We start from the raw sequence: 26,309 nt of genomic DNA on the forward strand, positions 1-26,309 counted from the left end.
GGGGGGAATCCAAACTTCATACATTTGGACAAGTAATCATTTTGTTACATTTAGTTTGGTGGACTGTGCCGACTTGTCGCGTCACTCAGGGATTGTGGACAACTGTTGATAGGAATGTCAGAAGTCCCTATGCTATATAAACTATAAAGAAAGCTCCCTGCATTCTCAGTTATGGCCAATGCTGATTCACTTCTACGTTAGCTTATTTTTACCTTACCAACTTGCATTATTTAGACAGACCCAAACTTTGCAACAGGAAAAAAATAATTAAAGACCAAGCTGAAAGGCAAAAAGTAGATTTGGGTGAAACTAAATTTAGATGAACCAGTTTCTAGAGCTCCAACAATGTTAAGCCCCTTTCAAAGTCAGTCAACTTGAAATAATCTACATGGACACAAATATTTGTACATTTGTTCGCCTGGTAAACTCTCTCCAGTCAGATGCTAATTTACTCTTCCATGCAGAGATCCTTTAAAACCAAAGAGCCCCTCTCATGCTAGAGCCGTGCAACACCCATCTTTGCATTCCCCAGATATGTTACCCCACCTCAGATGACAAGCTGCAGTGTGAATTAACATTTCATGAGTCTGACCTCTAAGGCAGATTTAGATTTCCCCTTCAGAAGCAAGTCACCTAAAAGTTGTCAGAACAAACTATAAAGCCTACAGTTTATACAACTTATTTGACCTGCAGTCTAGGGATTTCGAACCTCAATATGGAACAGAATCTTCATTTTGAGGGGATGAGCAGGGCTCAAAGAATGTGCCTCTAACCTTGCCAGTTTGTCTTGGCAGCAGCCAATATGGAACCACAGATGCAGAGATCTAGCCTCTGGGTTCAACTGCTCATTTATTTAGTTCCCCCACATGTTATCCATGATGTTCAGAAAGGCAGCACATTTTAAAAAAACTACATTTGGAATGCTACAGGAAACTCACCACATGCCATAGCAGACAGGAACTTTCACAACTCAAGACTGCCATTGGCCATGGATGCTGGCATCGGATTGGAAAACCCAAATATCAACTCCATTAATAAAAAGGACCTTATGGGATTTGAGTGGAATGGGAGGAGGCATTTTATATTGTTACGATTGCAAGGTCTAAACCACTTGGCAGAAGACTGTCGGCAATGAGTGAGCACTTCAAAGAACTGGCCTACATAAGAGACTAATTGGTTCCTCTAAAGACAGCGACTGATTAATCTTTCATAGGATCACAAAAGAAATCTAGCTGGTCATTTCCCCTCACTAACAAAGGTAACCACTTTCAGACTAGACCAAAAACTTGGATGTTTGCATTTCATCGCCACAACTCATAAGCTTATTGGATTCTTGACATACAATGTTCAGCTAGGTCCAAACCAGTCGCTGTACATCAGCTTTTAAAAGTCAAGTTTACCAAATTCTGGGCACTACTTGCCATTTTTATCCAAACGGATAAAAATAGGATCAAATATCCCTAAACACTCAAATGGTTTCCCACCTTGAAAAAAAATAAAATAAAAAATGTACTAAGCTCAGAATACTTTAACGTTTAAAGATTTTATATGACAAAACCATAGGTTTAAAAGTTCAAAGCTCAGGATATTTGTGTTTGCACTGTATGGCCTGACACACTGATGAGATGTGACTGCATGTCCAAAAACAATGTCTGAATCAGCTCTTTCAAGAGATGGTGCTCATCATACTCTATCCAGAAGGAAAGGTAAAGAGGAATTCCATTGTTTTGCAGATGCATAAGGTTGAGGTAAATCAGCTTGTAGATCCTTTTAACTCTGCTTCACCAACAGGATAATCTGACACTCACCTTTTGAGGGCAGACTGAATTTCATACTATTATTTCTGATCAAGAAGTGGTGGAGAGTGGCTAATTACCTATTGATAAATAAAATTGAACTTCATTTCTCACAATGAAATTTACCTCTGCATTTCCACCAACCCTTTGGAGAGCAGTAGGCAGCCACTGTGCAGCGCTCAGGGAGCAGTGTGGGGTTAAGGGTCTTGCTCAGGAACCCAAGGTGGAGGCAGTGGGATTCAAACCTTGTACTTGCAACCTCCTCAGAGCACAAGTGCACTGCTCTAACCATAAGGCCAACACTTACCCCATACAGGGGGGGGAGATTTACCATTAGGCAATACTAGGCATGTGCCTAGGGCACCAAGTTCCTGCGGGGCCCCATAAAATTCTTTACATTTATGGTCAATTTATAATGGTCCTTCTTCGCCTTGGGCCCAGAAACTTGGTCAGAAGGAGAAAAAAAAGATAAAATAAATAAAGAGTTGAGGACACTATACCCACCCCGTGTCTGCAAGACAAGGCATCTCAGATGCAGCCTCTACTCAACCTCAAGTGAGCTCCAAGAATAGCTCAGAGCTTGAAAGTCTGAAAGGAGGCCCTTGATGCCCAGGAACTGGGAATGATAAAGACCCTAAGCTAAAAATAATCAATGTTTACATCATACAACCCAGAATTTACTTTACATATGAAGTTGAACCCAAAGTGCCAATATTACTTAAACAAAATGATGAAAAGCAGGCCGATCCACCAGTAAACCTAACCTCAGTTTAAAAATTGGTGGCATTATAACCCGTTTGAGTTGAGAGACTAGGAATGCTGCTCTAAAAATGGTTCAAAGACTGCATAATTAAGTTAATTTTAAATCAAATCTAGACTGAGGTGGTCACTTGTCTGGACAGTACATGACAATTCACAACCTTTAAGATGCTACTTTGAAGAGAGACTGCTCTTTGGCACAGCTCCTGTAAAAACCATGTATAAGGACAATGCAGAAAGCAATATTAAAAACTAAAGATAAAATCTCTCACCATCAAAGCTGCCATGTTCTGTGCAATACTTAAGTAGTTTGCCATACGTTTCCACAGAGGGCTGAAAAACAAACACGCCAGAGTTGAAGCAGTCGGGCCAGCCAGGATCCGGGGCAGCTGACAATTCCTCTCTTTCAAAGAGCTCATCTATGTTAGACAGCACCTAGGATGCAGAACCATAGTGCATGAAGCCAAAATGTGTTTACACAAGCCTTCACAGCTCGTTAAAACTTCTGGGGATAAAGACAACATTCAAGCTCACCAGAGTGTCTGCATCCATGAAAACACATTTGGAGTAATCCGTGAGGGTCCAGCAGTGCAGCTTTGTCAGTGTGACACCCAGATCAGGCCTCTTCATCATAGCCAAGTGAGCTGTGTCACCACTGTCCAAAACATCCACAACCTTCAACTCGTCAAAGATGTTCTTCAGCACAGACCTAATGAAAGAACTTTGTAATTAATTATCCATCCATGTGGTAAACAAGAGCTGACAAGAGGAGCAACAAGAGGAATAAAAGCAGGCAAAAAAGCTGGACTTTATTTTCCTTACTGGCAAGGAGCAGACACCTGTGGGCCAACAAGTACCACCAGTTTCTTGGATGTGTTGTGGTTACGAAGAGACTTGCCCAAAACCATAGCACCTCGAGCATAGTTGTCGTTTGTAGCCAGAGTCACAAAAGCCTGATCTGTAGAAAACAGAAAATTCTTTTTAATGCAATCTAAATCAGAGATGCTAAAGGAGAAAAAGCTTTAATAATTTGTCTTTTTTTTTAAGATTAAAAAGTGTTGCCAACTGAATCCGACTGTACAAGTTTTATTCACATTTCTGTTCAATTTGGAGGCAAATGCATTTCTTCATTTTACCCACAAACTTTCCCTAAGGCCCCACCCACACTCATTAAGTGTCAAAGTAAAATTACAAGGTTTATTTTATTAGAGTTGCACAAACTCTACTTTGCTGCTTTACACTAAAGGAAAGGGGAAAAAAAAAAAAAAACTACCTGCCAAACCATGCCCTCAAACAAGGATTTGCCTTTAAAATAAATTTACAAGCTAGGATGATTTAATCACTGGAATAGTTTTGCAAGGACATCATCCAAAAGGATTCCCACATGAGCTGTAGGTTAATCTCATGGTGCTAATGCAGGTATCCCTGCAAAAATAAAACTTTTAAGAACAGGCATCTAAATCTGGGTCAGTTGAGAACAATGGTTCCCATTAACTGTGCATGCCTGGAAAAGTTCTCCCTCAGCCAGAGCACAGCACCACACCTTATTTTGCCTCACACCCCCTTTTTCAATTGGTTGTGATGCTGTAGTGTTAATGCAAATGGAAAAGGATCAATTTAAACAGATTGTGTCACTTCAGGGGGTATGGATGAATTATAAAACTTCTGATTGCAGGTAACAAGTCCATGAATGCAACACAAGTGGATAAAAATCTGTGCATACACCTTGTAATTCAGTCAGTGGTTTAAAAGTTTAATATTCATTAAGGGTTTAAGATATTTAAACCACAAAAGAACTACAAAAAAAAAAAATTCCACCCTCATTAAAATCAGCTGGAGGCAATCAAACATGTCTGCTGTGAAAACTCTTAGGACTCAAGCAAAACCCAATCTCAGATTAAACAACCAGGTGTCAAATTAATCTGAAAATTAACAAGCAATGTAAGGTAACATTTACACAAATTTAAAAGAAAAAGTTGTCCTTAAAAGTTTTCAGGAAATGTGAGCTCTGTTTAACAACAGCGGTTGGTTGATAAAGTGCAAAAAAAGTTTACATACCTGCCATGGCTGAGAGGAGACGTATTAACCGAGCTACTGTGGCAGCTCGCACTCAAACACCGCTGCTCTGCGTGCAGAGAGAAGGGCTGACTAAACACGCTGAGGTGATTTTATACCACGGAGAGTGGCAGGTCACGTGACAGGGTCTCCACACACCCAACGTATGATCCTTCACACCCTCCTGCTCTGCTCCCACATATATACAATCCCAGAGACATGCATGCAAAAAAAAAAAAAAATACCAGGTGCTCCTGATGTCTCTCTGCATGCACCTTTTCTCTTAAAATAAAGATAAATATATATATGTACATGTATATATATATATCCTTAAAGGAGGCATTGAATTTTTATTTTTTTCCCTTTGAGGTAACTCATAGAAATTATTCTGCGTTAGTTTACCAAAGCTATTAGGTTTTTAGCATTTAATGCCATATTAGGAGGTAATTTATAAAGTATGATTATTCTTTTCGCCATCTGGTGGTCAAAAATATATAATCAAAAGCAGTTTTTAGTTGAGAACATTTGTATAGTATTTAAATAGATATTTTTATGTAGGGAAACCTTTTCTTTTTTGTTTTTATTTTAGCGAACAAACTCGCCACGGTTTGTGGGTTTGTGTCCACCCCCTCATAACAATACATACTAATATGATTGGGTGTTTAGAATGTGGACCAGAGGCTGAGGATGGGGAGCTGAAATGGACTGAATAAACAACAGTGCTGTGCATGAAAGGACAGAGCACATTTTACTTTTAGAGAAAGTTGATATCCTTTTTCTTTTGCTGTAAGATCAGCAGTCCCCTATTGCAGGCATCCCCAACCTCGGTCCTCGAAACCTGCTGTCCTGCAGGTTTTAGAGGTTTCCTTGCTCCAGCACAGCTGATTTTAATTGAAAGCTGATTAACAGGCTTTTGGTCTACTGCAATCATTATAATCAGCTGTGCTAAAGCAGGGAAACCTCTAAAACCTGCAGGACAGCGGGCCATGAGGACCGAGGTTGGGGATGCCTGCATTGGATTAGCGGCATCAGAGCCAGTGACATAAAAAAGCTGAACAAACTGTTTTTAGAAGGCTGATTCTGTTCTTAGGGTGGCTGGGACCTCTTGGGCTCATGGGATACTTGTCCACCTCCACTATTTCCTGAATTTTGCTAGATCGTTTGTTTCATGTTTTTTCATCATTGTACAAACCGATTAGTCCAGGTGTGTCTGGCCAATGTCATCATGGTTACTGAGACCAGACAATCCTGCACTAATTTATTCATAGAATGATGAAAAAATGGGAAACAAAGGAGCTGCCTGAAGTTCAGGAAACAGCGGAGTTGGGCATGTAGTCCACAGCTGCAGGGGCCGAGCTCAATTTGTGGCAGCACTACCTGGTAGTGGCACTTCCTGTGACAGCTAGTTCTAATAGTTGCACTTGTTCGAGTGGCAGCTGGAGAATAGTGGCACTTCCGAAGACACTTTCACTGGCATGCGACTGCCAAAAAGGTGCCAAGGGTGTTGTCGCACTGCTGTTGCTGTTTTGGGCAAACGATTTGTTATAGATGCCTGTTAGTCTATAAAAACTTCCTAGTAATTATATTTTATTTATATCATTTCTAATAAAAGCTTGTAGAACTTTCACCTGGTACCTGCCACAAGGCTTCACTAAGCCGACAGGCCACCTGCCGCACTTCCATTACCGTTTATGGGCAAATGCTTTGATTTTGGGGTTATTTATGCCTCTTCTATATGTACTTTCAATGAATGATGTGCTTGATTAACATAATGTATGAAAATGTATAAACAAAAAAAAAGTTATAAGGTAAGAGTTTGTTACTGCTCATTGGCGCAGTGGATATACTGCTGTCCAGCAGCAACAAGGTTCTGAGTTCAATTCCTGGTCTGGGGTCTTTCTGCATGGAGTTTGCATGTTCTCCCTCTGCATGTGTGGGTTCTCTCCGGGTACTCCAGCTTCCTCCCTCAGTCCAAAAACATGACTGTTAGGTTAATTGACTTCTCTAAGTTCTCCTTAGGTGTGAGTGTGTATGTGAATGATTGTTTGGCCTGTTTCTGTTTCTGTGTGGGCCTGCGATAGACTGGCGACCTGTCCAGGGTGTACCCCACCTCGCACCTGTAGACAGCCGGAGATAGGCACCAGCACCCCTCGTGACCCTAGCCGGGATTAAGCGTGAAGGGAAATGGATTTACAATGGTAACTGTTTTTGTGGGTGGTTTGTCTGGTGATAAGAAAAACCAATGTTGTGATATGAAAAAAAATCTAGTGAAAATACATTGGCACACTTATGTAGTCAGTGGCAGTTGGGTGCCATGAAGATGCCACGATAATGCCAGAGGATGCCAGGATGCTACCAAGATGCCAGACTGACTGTAAAAGCTTTCAGCATCACATGGTGGCTGCTGCTGTTTTTGTGAAAGCAATGCTGATTATCGACAAATGGGATGTCAGGACAGTTATGAGCTACTGACTGTTTGTAAATACGTACTTTCAATTGATGGTGTCATTATTGTTTTTGAATTAATAAAAAGTTTTACAAAATAAATAGTGACTGTATACTGCAGCATGTCATATATGTATGTATATGACATGCTGGAAGGATGGCAAAGACTCACTGCAGCTTACTGTGAGTTGTTAAAGAAAATAAAATACTTAAGAACACGCTGGTACTCAGTAGAATTCCCTGGCCACAAAGAAGCCACAGCATGCTAGAAAATACCATGGTAGACACAGAAAGTGTTTGAAGTTACAATGGCTGTGACAACTTTATTATTTACAAACCTGCCAAGAAGATTAATTATTGTTACTCGAATTTTGCAAAAACCTTAAGATTTTGCAGATCAATAATGACAGAGCAGAACTTGTCGTAGTAATTTTTATTTTCAAAAAGAAAGGTTTAAAGTTCAGCTGGAGAGCTGTCATCGTAATCTGTCTCCAAATTCTGCATGGCCTGAAGGGTTTCAGTTTGTTCTTTGTTGTCCATACTAAGTACTCTGGGAAATTTAACTCTAAAAAAAATATTTTTGGCACCAATCTGCTGCAGCGTGGCTGTCATTCAAAATAGCCAAAAGAGACAGGCTGTCTAGCACCCGCTTCATGGCCATGGCAGGTCATGAAATCAGTAGCAGGTCATGAAAATCAGTGGCAGGTCACAGAAATCCGTGGCAGGCTGTCTGGCACCTCCTTTGGTGGTGCGGCAGCAGCATCTGCCACGATTTTTGCCTGCTGTCTCTCACTAAGTGTGTGAAGAATGATGCTTCTTAAAATTAAAGACATTATTGATAACTTGGAGCTTCACAACAAAACCACAACATTATTTTCATTCGGATTGTTGATTCAGTTGAAGGCTTCTTTGGATCCATCAGATACGCAGCAAACTGAAAGACTACAAAGATCCCTTCTGCTCTTTAGTGATCACCAATTATTCTTTGATGAATAACAGATATTAAGAGGTCCTCCAATGTCTAATTATCCTTTAGAATAAGTCCAATAAACATTGGCGAAAATTTAAAAAGTTATTGTCAGAGACTGTTGGAAATTGATGAACATTTCTTTGCAACTTAATAACCTGATACTGATGAGGAGCAACAACATTTTTAATGAGGGCTTTACATAAAAAAGGTCCATTGGATTGACATAAAATGGAGAGATGAGTTTATATCCTTGTGCAATGACTCACCTTTCAGTTATATGACTTACTTGCATTCCCTTTACCCTGCACCAATTGTACAACAGCTGCTATTAAACAAGTGGACAGCTTTAGGTATGTGAGGGTTGTTTTGATGCTTTAACAATAGACAATGCAACCTTTTAATTTCTTAATTTTAATCGTAATGGATGTTATTCTAAAGTGTGTTAAATAGTTACTGTCTTTTTAAATTTGGGTAGTTGCAGGTTTGAACTGGGAGGGGGATGTCTTGGAAGGAGGGTTGTTTCTGTCAGTAGCTGTTTTTTATACTGACCCAAATAAACAGGGTAAACTGCCTGGTGCTTGGTTGCCATAGTGGAACGTTATAATATTTTCGCATTAATCTTTTGTTGAATTACTCCAGTTCATTTGGATTTCATGTAACACAGCCTCTTGAAAGAGTTTGTCCACATTTAGGCAGATGCTTGGCAGAGCAGAGATGATGCCAAGGAGAGCCCTTACTGTGCTGCTGGACTGAAATCTTAAAAAAAAGCAAGAAAAACAGACAAACATAATCCATTGTAACATGGCTTTATGGTTTGAATCTAAAAAAGGATTTTTTTGCTGACCCGCCTTTATTATGCACACTGCACTTAATTGGGTTTTTCTCTTTTGCATATCTTTCAACAATGAGTTCAGGACACCAATAAAAAAAAACTAATTCAGCATGTTGGGATGGATCATTGATTTTATTGTTTCCACTTATCTTGACATTCTGTCAAACACAATGAGAAAACATGGCTGGAGGTGACCGTATCCATGGAAACACAGAAGAAGATTGGTTAGAGGTTGTAAGGGGTGGTGGGAGTAGCGTTGGCAGGGGTCCTGGCTGTGTTAGCAGGGGTCCTGGCTGCTACACTTTTTAATAGAGGTCTTTTGCAAGTGGGTGGTGATATACTTCACAGTCAGCTCGGTCTCCTTACAGATTGGCTTCATCTCAGACTCGGGCAGCAGGAACCCATAGTGACCATTGTCACCCAACACAAAGGTGTAGATATATTTTACTCTGAGGTCGTAGGCCCAATCGTCGGAGCCTCCTGCAGTGGGGTGTAAGATCAAATAAAGAGCCAGGAAGTTACACAGTGCAGCATATGCTGATCTATAGAGATGCTGATCATTGGTTGTTTCTATAAATTACCTGTGAAGCATATTCCCGGAGCCATAAAACTGCATGCTTTTGCAGCCAAATGCACACGTCAGTACTTTTATGCCATGACTCGGTGAGAGTATGGAGTACCAAGATGGCGGCAGGTGGCTTTAATTTTTTGGCCTATAAGCTATTGAGTTAATAAATAGAGATCAGTGGCTTAAACAGGGCATACACTGTTTGATATGTTCAATCGTTGCAGGCTACAGCTCAAACTGTACGACAAAACTGCAGGGTTTAAAAGGTCACAGCTCACGATGCATGTTCTCACACTGTGCGGCCTGATGCTCTGATGCGTTCTTACAACGGCCGACTAATTTTTTAAACATGTTTGATTTTCTACCGACCTTAAGTTTCCTGATCAGTGGGTGGTTGTGAGATGCTAATTGCCCCTCTTTACCCCCTGTATATATGATGCACGACGCCCGAGGAGGCTGAAACTCGGCCTGATCAAAAAATTCTCGCATGACTGGAGAATCGGCCTAAAAAGGGCAACAAATTGGACAGTGTATGCCCGGCTTTAGCAGCACCATTAAAGATTGGAGAAACCTGCTGGGAAAACCATGCGGAGGGCCCAGGAGAGGCTACAGGTGGCCTGGGATAGCTACAGTACATCGCTGCAATCTGACTGTTAGGTGTTGCTGAAAATTACATACTCTAAAAATCTGGTTAATTTGATTGGCTGTGCTGAAGCTGTCGCAGACATACTGTACGTACAAGAGGTAGAAATAAAGAAAGACTGCATTTGTTAATCCAAGATGGATGAAACTACACACTGCACACTTTTTAGTAGGTGTTTCAAACTTAACATTTTGAGTTAGCATAAAGTCTTTTTTTTAGGTAAACAGTCACAAGTTATTAGTGTAAAAGTCCAAGTCAAACCAAATGCATCTGAGCATTTGTTAAAGTTAACTCTAAAATCATGTGACTTCAGTCCCTACCTCTGGAAAGTAGCCATCATAAGTTACCTCCAACAATTTGTCTGGAACAAGATCCTAGCCGCAATTACCCTTTAAAGTGTTCGGTTCTCTCCACGTTCACTGGCTTTATCTATACTTTCTTTGCACTTGTTCAAACAAAACCTTGTTTTTTGCATTACACAGAAAAAATCCCAAAAAGCTGTAGTGAGATGCTAAAAGGAAATGAAACTCCCAGAAACATACATGAGCAGGAAATTACATTTCCAAGAGGACACATGATCTACTGCCGGATCTCTGGAACCCTTTTATTCTGGAAGTCCAAGACAGACAAATGTTGCGGTTTTAGACAGTGTCTCCATAGACTCACCGCTTGCCATGGTCTGCAGCCAGATGAAAGGTGTAGGAGTAGGGGAAGGGCAGAAGCTGAGTGTATGAGTGCATGCTGATGTAGGTTTGATGGAGGGCTTGTTTTTGTGGATAAGGTCAGCAACATTCTTCGCCTCGATCGACACCTTGGTGTTGCTAAAGGCTATCCCTGCAGGGCTTGTTAGAATGTCCAATGGCTGAGATAAATGAGGGGAAAAATAAAAAATTATAATGTCAAAAAAAGTTTGTTGCTCTTATTCTTGCTCTTATTCTGAATTTTAGTCAGTTTAGTCAGATCTACTGTTAAAAAAAATATGTCCATATACAATTATGTGTAAATATCAGATTTCTGATTTTTCCTATCATGGTTTCTTCTTCCTTTATTTTTTTGCTCTTCCACCTAGTTGATTTGATTTAGCTTTTCCAGAAAAAAAAAAAAAAAAAGATAAATCTTATTTTAAAAGCATTTAATTGTCTAAGCATCTGTGTATGCATTTGATCAAAATAATGCAATAAAAAACAAAGAAAGGAGAGTCATTGAATGTTCCTCATGTTTCTCTGATGACCTACTTACTGACCAAGAAAGGGTTGGAGGAGGAAAGGGAGCTTGTCCATGCATCAATCTAAAATATTATGACATTATTAAAGCTTAGGTAAATACTATTTTAGTTACTTACTCATGTTTTATGCCGCTGTGCTCCAACATGGGGTCAACCTTTTCAAGGCCGAGGGCTACTTCATGGGTACATAGAGTCATAGAAAGGGCTACCAATATTGACTTTGACCTGGAGGAGTCACCATTCACTTAAACTTCTACATAATAATCATATTTTTTTTTTTTTTATTTATTTATAATTTTCTTTAAAAAATAATAATTCAAATCTCTATAAAGACTTAAGTGTTCCATATAATTTCTATGATGAAATGCTCTATAAATTATTAAGAAAAGAGAGCAACACAAAAAAAATAAAATGTCAAAACCAGTCCATTGGTTAGTTGTTCTGTTTTTAAAAGTTGCTGAGGGCACCCCATGTAATCCTTGAGGGCCCCTTGGTGCCTGCTGTTACTGTGTTGGTGACCCCAGGTGTGCACTATATCAAGCAGGGACATGGATGTTGACATTAATGTCAATGGTCTCTAGATCCTCCCTGTTAGGGCTCCAGAATTCAACCTGCAGATGGCAGCAAAGTCTTTGTTTATGAATTAAGGGGTTCAGATAGAATCCTGGGATAAAACTTTCAATATTGAGTTGTTAAAAGATGATGCCAGAGTTCATCCAAATGTGTGCTGTTAAATTTAGGATTTACACATTAAAAATGATGAGCAATTCAAATAAATTTGGAATATTCTTTGAAAAACATTGGTCATGTTTTATTTTTTCTTTATCAACTACAAACAAAGTAAAACATTTATTGCAACAAAAAAGGAGTGTTTAGCATCTGTGTGTGAAGGCAGACATACCCTAAGTACTCTTAGCCAGATCTTTAATGGGTCACATGGTCATCAAGCTTTGGCTTCAGTTGTAAGAAAGATATGAAAACATCTCACACTATAGTTTGTATCATTTTGATTAAGGAAATTAAAACTTTAATTTACATTATATTCTTAAAGAGTTGCTATAATAAAAAAAATCAACTGCATATAAACTTGTTATGCTGTTAAATACATAAAAACTGCTCAATGTATTTTGTATTATTTATTGTTCTATTGTATCAGTAGCAAAAAAGTAAATAGAAATATGCTGTGGGAGAGAGTTTCCCCACTGTATTTAAACCTTTAAATAATGTCAAAGCTCAGAACAGAGGACTCAGATTTCAAAGCAGACAGTTTGATATCTCAAAAAAGCATTTATTAAGAGAGAAAGATCTGCGGCAAGGGCGTCTTAGGAAAGAAACCTCTGCAGGATGATAACACGTAGTGACCACGTCATTGTGGAAGAGGATGATTATGAATGTTTGAGTAACTAACCTGTTCTTAAAGTTCAGTACGTGTCCAGAGGACAAGGTTGGCCAGGACACCGCAGACTCTGCCCCAGAGTGTCCCAGATGTTGAAGTCCTGGAGGTCGGAGAACAGGCAGACGATCAGAGCCTTTATCTGCTTCCTTCTTCTCATCGTCTTCTCCTTCTTTCCCATCGCCCAGCATGCCACAGGTTTGCCTCCTGTGTCTAAAGGTGGCAAGCAGCAGCAACCCAGACTGACAGCTCATTGGCTAATTTGTATCACTTGTAGCCTGGTCCCGGATGCTCTGGATGGCTTTAACATGTTAACAGGTGAAGTTAGACACCGTCCACGGACAACAGGCGGTAATCTAAAGATTTTTGAAATCAGCTTGGGTTGGGATTAGCCAGCAGGTGGTCCGCTAGTCCATGACCTCTGCTCTAGATGGTCACTGCCCATGACACTGATAATACCTAAAAAAGTTTAGATTTACATATATATCTATATTTTTATATCTAAATATTTATAAACATTTCTAAATAGAAAATGTTTAGTTCAAGTGGTGAAAATAGGCTTTACTTAAAAAAAAACATAAAAACAACAGTAAAAGAAACACTTTTTAAAATTAAAAAAAAAATTGCAATGGTTTTCTTCCAGTACAACTTTTCTTTTTCTATTAACATATTTATTAACCTATTCACCAAAATATATTCTGCATATGTGTAAAGCACTACTTGGCAAAACAGCATTATTTGATTCTCATTATCAAAGATAAAATAAAAAAGTGCCCTTTGAAGTGAGTGAAATCAGAGAGAGCAACAGCCACCAATCAAAAAATCAACATGAAGTTCAAGTTGGCAGTAAAACTAGATATCTCAAGCGGTACATATATCCATCAGGCCTTTGCATATTAACCAATCTAATCTAACTTGTATCCCAATCATACATCTTCCCTCACCAACTACATACAGCTGTTGTGCTTTTTTCTGATAGTCAATTTTTAATATATGTTTATCGAAACTGACAAAGGTCTCTTGATTATTACTTTAAATATAAACAAACTATTAAAGCCATGCTTATTAAAGAAATGTACTGGATAATAAGTTATGTTTCTTTGTAGGAGACATAAATGATAAAAATATATATATATATTACTTTATCTCTGAATAAATACAAAATCAGCCCACTGATTAAAATAAAAATAAAATAAAAAATGTAAAAATATTTAAATACCTACATGAGCAGTTTATCAAAAAAAGCGTGACTTCTCTTTACCACATAAAGCAGAATCCTGTGTTGTCTTAGTTAAACATCCCATTAATAAATTTACACTGGACCAGATACCGAAGATCTCTATTTTTAAATAGCCACTGACGAAACACACAGGAGTGCATCATAGATCTTGGTCAGTATTGTAACCAGTAACGTTAGAAAAAACACAACATATTAATGTGTGTTGAGGCTTAAAATAATGCTGTGGAAAAGTGTACACTGTCAAAGAAAGCAGCATCCAAACAGCATTAGGGTAGGTTTGACTAATGTTAGTTTTTTAAAGACCACTCAAGATTCCCTTAACTATAATGAAGTCTCAATCTAATGTGATTACAATGTTTATGTGTGATATAGGGTGTGTTCGATCGTGAGTGTTCTTGTGCTCTGAGAAGGTTGCAAATACCCGGTTCGATCCCCACAGCCTCCACTCTGGGTTCCTGAGCAAAAGCCTGCCTGCAAGGACTATTGAGGATGAAGACTTTGTGGATATGATGAAACAAGCCGACAAAAGGTTCAATGTGTTCAGTGTGATATATGTTAAAAACAGAATCAGTGTGTGAAGTTCTATTCTGCACAGTGTTATATAAATAAAATAGAGAAAAAGAGAATCAGTGTGTGAAGTTCTATTCTGCACAGTGTTATATAAATAAATTAGAGAAAAAGAGAAGCTGTGTGTGAAGAATTTTTATCCTGTACAGTGTGATATATATGTTAAAAAAGCAGTGCGTGGAGAAGTTCTATTATTTACAGTGTTGACTAAAATGACTAAAATTTGACTAAGACTAAAATTGATTTTCCTCATTTAGACTAAGAAAAAAACTAAACTGGGAAGGCAATGACTAAATATGACTAAGACTAAAATAGATTTTTGTCATTGTGACTAAGACTAAATAAAAAAAAAGCTAAAAAAATTAACAATGGCTGAGACAAAGCTTTTTCCAGTCAGAATGAAACATGATGTTAACAGAGGATAAAATAAGGAATAGCCTTAAGAGTTTTTTAGGTGACTCATACAAAGCCATTTTAATGTAGCGCTTAAAGGACTATTTGTTGTCCTTTCTTACCTCAAGTGCAGAGCCGAACCAGCTGCTGCCTCTTTTGAGTGAGTTCTCAGTACCCACCAGTTCTGACTATATTTACACAGAACCCTGACTCAGTAAGTTACCAGTAAAATACTAATACCGGTAACTTGTAAATACTGGAAAAGTCTAAATCAGGGGTTACCAACCTTTTTAAGGCCGATGGCAACTTCATGGGTACTGAGTCATAGGAAGGGCTACCAATACTGGCCTATGAATTGCAGGGATCAGTATTCACCTGTACTTCATACTTAATGAACATATTTTTTTATTTGGAGGGAGGGAAGGAAAGAAGAAAGGAGCGTTCATCTTAACTTCAGACATTATAAACATTCTTCTTATTGTCTCTTTTAATTCCTAATTTTCTTTAATGATATTGTCATTTTGAAACCTGTATAAATGCTTAAATACTCTGTATGATTAAAAGGATGGCATATTTTATAAATTCTTTAAAAAAGATGTGCGACAGAATAAAAAAAAAAAATTAAATCTTTGCCCACTGGTGAGTTGTGCTGTTTTTAGGAGAGGGTGTGAGCACCCCATTAGGCCCTCATGGGGAACTCGCAGGCACCATGTTGGTGACCGCTGGTCTAATTGATATGTACTGTAATAATCGGCACCTTTAGAGATACTCCTGAGCTCATCTCCATGACAGCTAAATTTAGCTGAAAAAACAAAATTGTTCTGTGACAATAAGCTTCTTTTTTTAAAGCAATATTAAGACTCAATGATACTGTTACCTTAAAGGGGTCATAGAATAATTATATAGGGTATTTGGTGCTGATCCTTAAGGTCTCTCAATAGGGTGTGTAACATTGGCTGGGCTGAAAAAGGTTTTCTTCTTTTTATGGTATACTCATGAATATTTAGATGAGCTATATTTTGTGATTGGTTGGTTTACAACGAGCAAAGCTACTGAGCAAAGACGAAGCATCGCAACAAGTACTCACGCACTGAAATGTGTTGATATGGTAGGGCGACCAGACGTCCTCCTTTTAACAGACATGTCCTACTTTTTATATCTAAAAAATTGTCCGGGAGGAATTTTTAAAATCGCCCGGGATTTTGGACGACTACATCAGCACATAGTCAAAACACACCCAGCATTCAAACCAAACCATCAGCTCAGGGGCTGGTCCGGGAGCCCCGGTGGACGGGGGCAGGGAGCCAGCAGGGGACGGAGCGACGGAACCCGACCCGGTGACAGTAGCCTGGACACCGGTGGCTCCGTGCTTCCCCCGCCTGCCTTATTGGCTCCCAGCCCCCCTCCTCCGGCTGAGGACGGGCGGCTAATGGCTATCTGCTTAGGTCCGGTCCAGTCAGCGGCCATCAGTCGACACTTCATTGCAGAGAAAGGAGGTGTCGATGGGCTTAGAACTTCTTCGTATGTCCATTTCACCCACTGAACTATCGTTATTCATCTATGACAATGTAAACATTTTTGCATTGCATGACCCCTTTAAGTGGTCTTTCATTAACTGACATCAGTAGAGACAACCAAATACTTTTACAAAACTTTTATTGTAGAGTGTAGCAATGTTACATTTCAAGACTTCACTAATAAGTTGCTTGGTGCCTGAGGCAACGGGTTACAATAGTGTCGAGGAGCTGTGATGCATCACAGTATGCTCTGACAGCAGCTGTACAAAACAAGACCTTTTGCAATTTTTGTGTAATTTTATTCATTGGATGTTTGACTAAGATAACATTTGACAGTGTCTTATGTGGTATAGATAAATCCTGCAATTATAATTAAACTGATGATTTAGTACAATCTTAAATAATTGCTTCCTGCTAAGTGATGTTTCCTGGAAAGAACGATAAATTATTCAGTATTTTCCAGTGCACCTAAAATAAACACGGATTCAAGATATTGTTTCATTTTCAAGTAAAAATCAGGTGATATTGGTTAGAGTTTCCAATAACATATTAATCATTGACCGGGAATTGAAAAAAAAAGGTGCACAGAGTATGGGTTTCTGGGAAAATCTATGATAAGGATCCATGTTAGATTAGGATGATTACATAGAGGAAGGACTAATGGATATAAGTGTTGTTCGGGATGGCTAGCTTTGCTGTCAACATGAAGCACCTGTTATTTTTCGGAATAGTGGCTGTTTCACTGGCTGATGTCACTCACTCTGCGGGGTAATTTTTTTTATTTGATTCACTGATACTGTTTCAGAATGAATATATATATATATATATATATATATATTTTTTTTTTTTTTTTTTTTACAAATTATGCTTTTGCAACTTTGTTATGACTTGATTTTGTTCCACCTTTTACAGCCAAATTCCGTTAAGTTCAAATATACTTTATTATTCCCAAAGAAAAATGACTAAATTTAAGTAATCCTTGGTTTTAAGCAATGGTTCTCTACGGGTACCTGGACTGATTGTTTCTTTAATGTAGCTTAATTTTCAAACCTTGTAGGCTTTTTATGACCTGTATGCAAAACACACAAGAACGCATTTTTGGCCCAAATGGAACCTCGTAAGAGGGATATTTGGTGTCTTTTCCCTTTGCAGCTCTGGAAAAGAAACTGTTGTTAAGTCTATTTGTTTGTGATGCAATATTACTGAACTGATTTCCTGATAGGAGTGAGACAAAAAGTTTATTGCCTGGTTGGTGCTGCTGTAGCTACCTCTCATATAAATGTTTACTTCAGTCACAGTGTTCAATCTGACATCAGTACTTATGTTCATCAATGTGAATACTACTGCTTATTTTTGACTTTTAAATTAACTGAATGGACACAGCATTATACAACAAGATTTTCATTGTTGTTGCAAGGATTTTATTGATAGATTATTAACTCTTAGCACTATAGAACTAATTACAAATCCACTGTTTATATATATATATATATATATATATATATATATATATATATATATATATATATATATATATGTGTGTGTATATGTGTGTGTGTGTGTGCTGTATATGTGTTTAACATATATTCATAATCACAAAGAAATATGTCATACAGAAACATGATTTGTAAATATTGGAGAAGAAATAATATGAGACATGATGAAACAATTACAACATCAAATTTCTTAATTACAAGAAAATATGCCAGAGTTACAAGACATGATGTCACGATTGCAAGAAAATATCTATAGGAAAGATGTTATTGTGAGAGCAGGATCTCAGAATTATAATATAAGATCTTGTAATTATGAAAAAAATGGAGGAAAGTCATAGCTGACCTAGGTTTATACTAGCTTACTCTTTTATAGAGCTCAGAGTTTGTTGATGATCAGACTTTTAATGCACAATTTCCTCAACTACCTCCAGGAATACCCTGATGATGTGCTGAATAGATTCTAAGGTATTGTTTAATTGGTTGAGAATGCAAGAATCCCAACTTTAGTCCTAAAATAATAATAATATAAACGGTTTGCACACTGCACATATTATATGCCATTCTTTTCCAAAGTAACAGGAGGTTCTGTATTTAAATAAATGTCTGCTCATACAATATCTATATAATTTTGGACAATGGAAAGTTATTATTTCTATAGATAAAACTGGATAATTTTTCTATGCAGAATATTTGTTTGCCGCATTCTTATGATTAATAGACTAAAACCCTATAGGCTCTACTGCACACAGCACTTTATTTTACCCTGATTGGTCAAGTTTGCGAAGTATTGTATTATGTCTTGGTGTTTTTTATTTATTGTTTATTGAATGAGAACTCTTCAAAATAATTTCTTCTCCATTCCCCATTGTCCACGTTTTCACACAATACAATTTATTGGGTATTTCTGTAATTCATATATTTCAACAGTGGAATAGTGGAAGGCTTTGCTGACATACTAAATCCCTTATTAACTGAATCAACAAGCTTGGATGGATCATTGACTTTATTGGTTCCACTCATCCTGACATTTTGTCAAACACTGTGTGAAAACATGGCTTGTGGTTGTGAGGGCTGAGGGTGGGGGTGTAGTGGGGGTCAGCTGAGATGGAGCTGTGTTGGCAGGAGTCTTCGCTGCTACACTTTTTAATAGAGGTTCTTCAGGACGTAGGAGGTGATGTAATTCACAGCCAGCATGGTCTCCTCACAAGTTGGCTTGATTTGAGACTCAGGCAGCAGGAAACCATAATAACCAGTGTCGCGCAATTCAAAGGTGTAGGAATATTTTACTCCCAGGTCGTAGGCCCAGTCGTCGGAGCCTCCTGCAGCGGGGTCTAAGTCCAAATAAAGAGTGAGGGAGTTACTCAGTGCACCATATGCTGACCGATAGAGATGATGTTCATTGCTTTTTTCTTAGAAAGTCCACCTTCTTAGCTGACACTCATTCTTAAGACCACAGTATTATGCAGAGTTTAAAAGAATTTAACTGTCTTTCGTCAACCATAGTATTTCAAAGATCAGTACAAATGTATTAGTTTGGCTGTACTCACATATAGTTGAAGCACCTGGTCCATAGGTGTAGCGGGTGCCATAAAGACTAGTCAGAGCAGAACTGGCTCCTTTAGCAACGCTCATCTATAATGCAGAAAGCAATTAAGAATCTGTTATAGGATTTGGTCACACAAAGCAAAATTGTTAGAAGAGTAAAAAAAGGAGGTGTGATCTGTTTAAACCTTAAATATTTTTCAGGCTTATTGTTAAGATGAGAATAAACACCATGGTAAGCTCAAAAGCAGCTTTTGATTCCAGTAGGAGACAAAATAATTTTAATTCCATTCAACTATCCAAAACAACTACAGACATACCAATGTCTGGCTGTCCTAGCAAGTTCACAACAGCACAGACAGCAGGCTCCCACTTCTGTTGATTTTAAATGGCAGGCTTTAAAAATTATAGAGAGACTGTTCAAGATCACCTGTCTGGGGAGTGCTTTAAGAAGAACACACCAGAAAACAGACTTAGGTTTCCCATGGAGAATACAGACATGGTAAAGGACTTAAAGTAGTTTTTTTCCTCCATTTTCTGTCATGATCTTGGCACTGAAGACTGGCTTAAATACTAATTTCTCTCACCTGTCTAACTCTATTTCTTATGACCTCTTATCTGATGCACCTGCTCCTGCCTCTATTTAAGGTGCTTGCATCCAGTCATGAGAGCCAGATTATTCTTTTTCTGTCTAGCCAGTGGTGAGTTGTTTTTAGCATACCTGAGTGTTTCTGATTACCTTAGTCTGACCTATTCTGCCCCTCAACTTCTGAGCCTGCCGGATCCCGTCTGAATGGTTTGCCTGAACTGTCTTTGAACTCCTGGATCTCTGAGAATGCCTGTTCTTGTTCTGATCTGTTTGCTTGACCTGGCTTCGGATTCCAGGATCTCTGAGCCTGCCTTCAGCATCTTGGACACTCTGGGCGGCTCCTGCCACATCTTGTTGGCAGCCCACCTGCTGGATCCTACCTTGTTCTCTGGCTATGGGCTGACCGCGTTAGCCAGGTTAGTGACTCATGTTCATAATCTCCCTATGTTAGATTTGTGGTCACTAACCTGTGTTTTCCTCTCTCCAGTTTCCTGCCTCAGACTCCCTAGCTGCTGATACTCTGACCCTCTGGTTTTGAATAAACATTTTTGAGCAATCCCACAGTCCGTCTTGCCTATATATAATTGTCTATTTCATGAGTCTAAATACTCATTCAATTGACAGATACTTTTGCTTATCAGCTCAAATCAATTGAAATTCGTACTAATTTTTTGACCAGTTTTTGCAATGTGGGACGATACTCATTGTATTGATGAGTCTAACTCTTAAACATTTGAAAACCTGAATGTAGGTCACGTTTAACATAATCGAGTTGCAATGTCCCAGAAAAGCACATACTGTATCTAACAGTAATGCATTGACATGGAAGAGTTATTGTTTGCTGATGCTTTGCTGCAGAAGGACCTAGCCAGTTCACCATCATTAAATCCACCAGAAAAGATACAATTTATCAGTGAATAGGGAAGGAAAATGTTACACCATTTATGGAAAACATAAAGCTAAAGCAGAATTGGACCTTGCAACATTAGAGGGACCCAAAATATGCCAGTTCAATCTATAAAGGAATGATTAAAAAAAGAGCAAGAATGTCTTGGAATAGGCAGAGCCCTGGGGTCTCATTTATAAATCGTTCAAAGGTTGTGGTCATAATAATAATAATAAAAAAAAAAACACTTGACAGGAAAATATGCGGTACTCACAGCAACCCAGCTAACCCCGCTCCTCCCCTCACACCCCCACTACTGCAACCCAAAACCAACCTCAGTTGCAAGTATAAGTCTGTCAATCAATTAGTAGTATGAAAATCCATTTTCAAAAGCAGGGTTTCTAGGCACAGCCTCGAGCTGCAGGGGCTTTGGTTTGGGGACCAGCAGATTTTGTCTGGTTTTTTTGATGATGTATGGTGTGTGCTGCCAAATAACCCCCTATAAGTCCGAGGCCATGGTTCTCCAATGGAAAAAGTTTCTCCCCCACATCCAGTTGGAGGAGAGTTTCTGCTTCAGGTAGTAAAGTTCAAGTGGGGTCTTGTTCACGAATGATGTGAGGATGGAGCAGCAAATCGATAGATGAATTGCTCAGTATAATGTGGACCTTGGCCCTGTCTTTTGTTGTGAATAGGGAGCTTAGACAGAAAGCAAAGTCCGCGATTCACCAGTTGTTCTACATTCATACCCTCACATATGATCATGAAATGTTGATCATAAGAACAAGATCATGGTTACAAGCAACTGAAATGAGTTTTCCCCGCAGGGTGGCTGGGCTCACCCTTAGAGATAGGGTGAGAAGCCCAGTCTGTCAGGAGAGGCTTTGCTTGAAAAGCTGCTTCTCCTCTGCATAAAAAGGAGTCAACCTGCTCGGACATCTTTTTCGGATGCCCCCGGATGCCTCCCTTGGTAGGTGTTCATGGCAACATCCCACCGAGACGAGGCCCAGGGGACGACCCATGACACCTTGGAGGGACTAGATCTATGCTGGCCTGGGAGCGCCTTGGGCTTCCCCCAGCTTACCCAAACTAAACAGTCTTAAAATTTGTAGAACTGAAAGTCTGTAATAATATAAATTAGACTTTAACATTGATGTTTGGAGAAAATAAGTTTTTAATTAATTCAGTTTTAAATGTAATTTGTGCTTCAAGGGCTGGTCAGAAAACTGATAGGCACCAAAATTAGTTTGGGGTCAATCTACTCAATTCTTACAGTATCAATAGGAAAATGACAGAATCCATGTTTTCCAAAATCACAGAAGACAGACCAAATTTTAATAAAGCTTTTGCTGAGAAATTTAGAATAATTTGTATACATCTATGCTGGCTAAATTAAACATTTGCGTTTGTTGCTTTTCATCTCAAAGTACATAGAGGAGCCCTAGAAGACAGCAGAGCCATATAATAGAAAAAACCTAATTCTGAAAAAGAGCATGGATTCTGTTTGTCATCTTGAATGTTATTATATTGATGTGAATAATTAACTGTTGCAAATTTCCAGCTCTGCCCCTGCGATGAGAACGCTACTGGACAGAATTGTTTATCTAATGACAAGCTTTTTACATTTCTATTATAAATATCTGTGATGGTTTAATAGCCTGATTCTTTGGTGCCCCGGGGCATTAGGTACTCTAATGCATGCAGGGAGTGCAGCAGCGCTATAGTGATTAAATTATTTGGAATTGCTGTCAATGTAAGAAATCCCCCAATATCTTGCATATCTTGTTAGTTTTTTTTTTCAGTGAGAGGTAAGAAATAATAGACATATATTAGTAATAATTTGCTTTAAAAGAACATAAAATTAAACTTTTATTAGTTTATAGCTTGATGAATCAACTGGTGTGGCTGCTTTGCATCTGGCCATTCATTTCTTATCATATGAAATTCTTTCATTTTGCTGAAGTTAGCCACTATAAGCTACATCTAACATTTGGTCTAATATTCAATTTGCCCTGAACAAGATCCGAACAGCCCTATAAGATATCCAATTTTACCTCTCTGTTGTATAAATATATATATATATATATATATATATATATATATATATATATATATATATATATATATATACTTTTTTCACATGTTCACCCGAAGCGTTTTTTTTTCTTTTTTTTGCAATAACATATAAAAAGGACAAACAAAAAAAAAGCTTAAGCAAGTTGCTAAAAGGAAATGAAACCCCCTAAGAGGCATGAGCAGGAAATTATATTTCCAAGGGGACATGTGAGTTATGGTGGATCCCTGGAGCTCTTTTGTTTGGGAAAATGTTTGTAAAGAGGCCGAATCACAAGTGAGCAACAGAGGGGGCAGAGCCGTGGCAGAGAGGTTCAGTCTTGTGAGCGCTGGAGAGTAGGGGTGTGATTGCTTACTGTGCAGTCTCAGGATGCCCCAGGGAGAGGTGAAAGAGCCATGAGAATGAGGCATGCAAGTGGGGAGTAAATGTTTTACAGCAGCTAAATGTGGCCTGTAGATAAGAGTCACACAGTGATGTGGCTGGTTGAGTTCATACTTTGGCTTTTGGAAACACATTTGGAAACTTTACAAGAAGTTTTTATCCACTTAGATTTTGCTCCCTCTTGAAAGAGTGATTCGCTGGTGTCTCATGGTTTGTGTTAGTTATAAAAAATCCATTTACCCTGGATTATATATGTACTGTAAACATCATGATTCAGAGGTTAGACTGTAAATCTCCATGGACTCACCAGCTCGCTGTGGTCTGCAGCCAGACCATAGCTGTAGGAGTATGGGAAGAGAAGCAGTTGAGAGTATGAGTGCACAGTGATGTAGGCTTTGATGGTGGACTTATTGCTGCGGATAAAGTCAGCAACGTTCTTTGCTTCAATCTCGGACTCAGGAGTTTTTCCACAGAAGGTTTCACTGCAGGGGTTGCTGGAAGCTCCAATGGCTAAGAAAAAAGGGGGAAAAGCCATTAGTTATAAAGTGATAGAGTGTTTTTTGTTACACTTGTTTTTATTTTTGTTTGTCTCTTTTTGCGTGTATAAGTACAGTTTCAACCAGATGTTTCCATACACTGTACAAAGACGTGCAAACTTCAAAAAGCAATCTTCATTTTAAGCTTTTGGCAAAAAAGGTCAGATTAATCTTTTTTCGTTTTAAGGTCTAGTATGATTGCTTTTTTTTCTTCCAGTTGCTCCATGCCAGAACACAAGAATTATCAGAGAAATAATCCTAAACGTTCCCCAGATTTAACACTTTCTATTTAGTAAAAGTTTATTGTACCTGCTTCTCCAACTGGTTTGCTGTAATTTTGTCTTATTCCTCCAGGAAGAGCTGGATTGCTTGTTGACTCACACGTTTCAAGCTAATGCCTTTTCACTGAGATGAGATTAGCACTTATTTATGTATATGCTTATTCACCTCTCCATTTCTTGACTTTTCTGCACTTAAACCATTTTCTACTAATTTAGTTTGATTCTCCATTTGGAAGATCCATTTGTGCCCAAACTCTAACCTCCTAGTTGATGTAATGAGATCAACTTCAGCCTTTGTTTCTGCTGTGTATGTAAACTTCTGCATTTGAAGAAGGTGGTGGGACATACTACTGAACTGCTATTTACTATATAAAATAATTTTGGTAATCCTAACAGATCTTTAACAGGAAAGGTTTAGACTGATTTAATGTTAGACTGTACAAAATTATGTATTTTTTTCTTTATTCGTTTGTTATTCCCCTCTACTTTGTCTTATTTTACTTTTAAACAATGTTTGAATTTGTCTTTGCTTGAAGGCTTTTAATTATCTCAGCTTCTATATATTAGATCAGAATAATATAAAACAACAACAACAAAAAAAAGTTATGTGACAAGTTTATCTTCTTCTCAAATATTTGTGAGCTTAGTGATTTTCAATTTTCCGTCTAAGATACAACTCAGTTTTAGCACTTACTGCACCAGCCAGCATCAAAGTTCCTGTTGGGATCTGTTCCCCTGCAAGATGTTCCGGATAACCTAGAGCGAGTCTTTCTCCACATCCTGTCCTGTTGTTCACAATAGGATAAAAGTACATTTCAATAATACCATTAGGTTTAGTTTATGTGAACTTGAGGTCAAATAGGTTGTAACCTACGGTTGTGTGAGAGTACACGTAGCCATCAACGTTGAAGACGGGCAGAACATAGACATCCATGGTGTTGAGCAGGTTGGTCATTTCAGAATCACTGCCATATTTTTCCAGAGCCTGAATAATATGTGCAGAGGATAGGGGTAAGTTTAATCAGAAAATGCTCCTAAACGGAATGCATTTTAGCACACATTTCAGTTTTTTAATTACCTCCTTCACATACCACTGGCAGAAAGCAGGAGAGATCCACTCTCTAGCATGGATGCCACAGTCAATGAAAACGGCGGGTTTGGCTGAGCCGGATGACTTTCCAAGCTGTGTTTGTTTGTTTCAGTAAGGTGATTGAACAATGCATTAAATTCATGAATAGTTTGGTCTCATTTACAAGTACTTGGTGAGACTCTCTTACCTTCAGGAGATGCATTGAACGTCCCTCATATGTTTGTCCAATGACCTGCTTACTGATCAAGGAAGGGTTGGAGGAGGCAATGGAGCTGATCCATGACTCAATCTGAACGATAAATACATTAACGTATAACATACATACATTAAATGACTCCAGAATGTGTTTTATTGTCATGATTGAGGTTGTTTTTTCTCCGTACTTCGCTCCAGGTGTTGTACTTGGTGTAGCTGTGAGCTCTAGGAGAGGCACCGCTGTTAGCCTGGCGATTGATAGCAGACTGAACATCTTCAATGAAGATCCTGAATGGTGATCCAGATGAGTTATAATCCTTTCATCTTTAAATTATGTCTGCAGAAATTTTCAATTTGGTAAATATTAGTTATTTACTCATATTCTTACTCATATTCAATGCCGCTCTGCTCCAAAATGGTGTACACCATATCGAGGTATCTGGCTGGGACATGGATATCCACATTAATGTCGATGGTCACCAAATCCTCACTGTCAGGGCTCCAGAAGTCAACCTGCAGGTGGCAGCAAAGTCCACGTTTAGGAAATAAAATGTTCAGATACAGTTCTCTAATAATAATAATAAAACTTTTGAATATCAGGTTTTAAATGGATGATGACAGAGTTCATACAGATATATTTAGTTACATTTGAGAAAAAAATGTAAACAAAATATTGAGAGAATTTTCATGTAAATTTAAAAGTAGACATGTACCTGAATGCTCTTAGCGAGATCCTTAATAAGGGTCACATGTGCATCAAGGCTTGGCTTCAGTCGGAAAACTTTGTTTCTGCAGGAAAAGATATGATGTAAATAATAATAATAATAATAATAATAATA

The 26,309-nt window shown here is 38.4% G+C and overlaps 2 protein-coding genes across 3 annotated transcripts in view; both read right to left on the bottom strand.

Annotated features, from left to right (window-relative positions):
- Positions 1–4,728, bottom strand: part of LOC107096482 (glycogenin-1-like) — a 10,747-nt gene extending 6,019 nt beyond the window's left edge. For both annotated transcript variants that reach the window (XM_015393145.1, XM_015393146.1), the window contains exons 1-4: positions 4,614–4,728; positions 3,378–3,513; positions 3,090–3,264; positions 2,828–2,990 (exon numbers count right to left, since the gene is read on the bottom strand). In XM_015393145.1, the coding sequence (XP_015248631.1) occupies positions 2,828–2,990; positions 3,090–3,264; positions 3,378–3,513; positions 4,614–4,620 (481 nt within the window). In that variant the 5' untranslated portion in view covers positions 4,621–4,728. The remainder of the gene's footprint in view (positions 1–2,827; positions 2,991–3,089; positions 3,265–3,377; positions 3,514–4,613) is intronic.
- A 14,046-nt stretch (positions 4,729–18,774) lies between these two features.
- Positions 18,775–26,309, bottom strand: part of cpb1 (carboxypeptidase B1) — a 9,486-nt gene continuing 1,951 nt past the window's right edge. The window contains exons 2-11 of the mRNA XM_015393138.1: positions 26,184–26,259; positions 25,859–25,983; positions 25,659–25,758; positions 25,463–25,564; positions 25,264–25,368; positions 25,060–25,170; positions 24,880–24,970; positions 23,676–23,878; positions 19,447–19,531; positions 18,775–19,230 (exon numbers count right to left, since the gene is read on the bottom strand). Of these exons, the coding sequence (XP_015248624.1) occupies positions 19,043–19,230; positions 19,447–19,531; positions 23,676–23,878; positions 24,880–24,970; positions 25,060–25,170; positions 25,264–25,368; positions 25,463–25,564; positions 25,659–25,758; positions 25,859–25,983; positions 26,184–26,259 (1,186 nt within the window). The 3' untranslated portion in view covers positions 18,775–19,042. The remainder of the gene's footprint in view (positions 19,231–19,446; positions 19,532–23,675; positions 23,879–24,879; positions 24,971–25,059; positions 25,171–25,263; positions 25,369–25,462; positions 25,565–25,658; positions 25,759–25,858; positions 25,984–26,183; positions 26,260–26,309) is intronic.

The sequence above is a fragment of the Cyprinodon variegatus genome, unplaced genomic scaffold (genome assembly GCF_000732505.1).
Source record: "Cyprinodon variegatus isolate N-32 unplaced genomic scaffold, C_variegatus-1.0 Scaffold626, whole genome shotgun sequence".
In the NCBI taxonomy this organism is placed as follows: domain Eukaryota; kingdom Metazoa; phylum Chordata; class Actinopteri; order Cyprinodontiformes; family Cyprinodontidae; genus Cyprinodon; species Cyprinodon variegatus.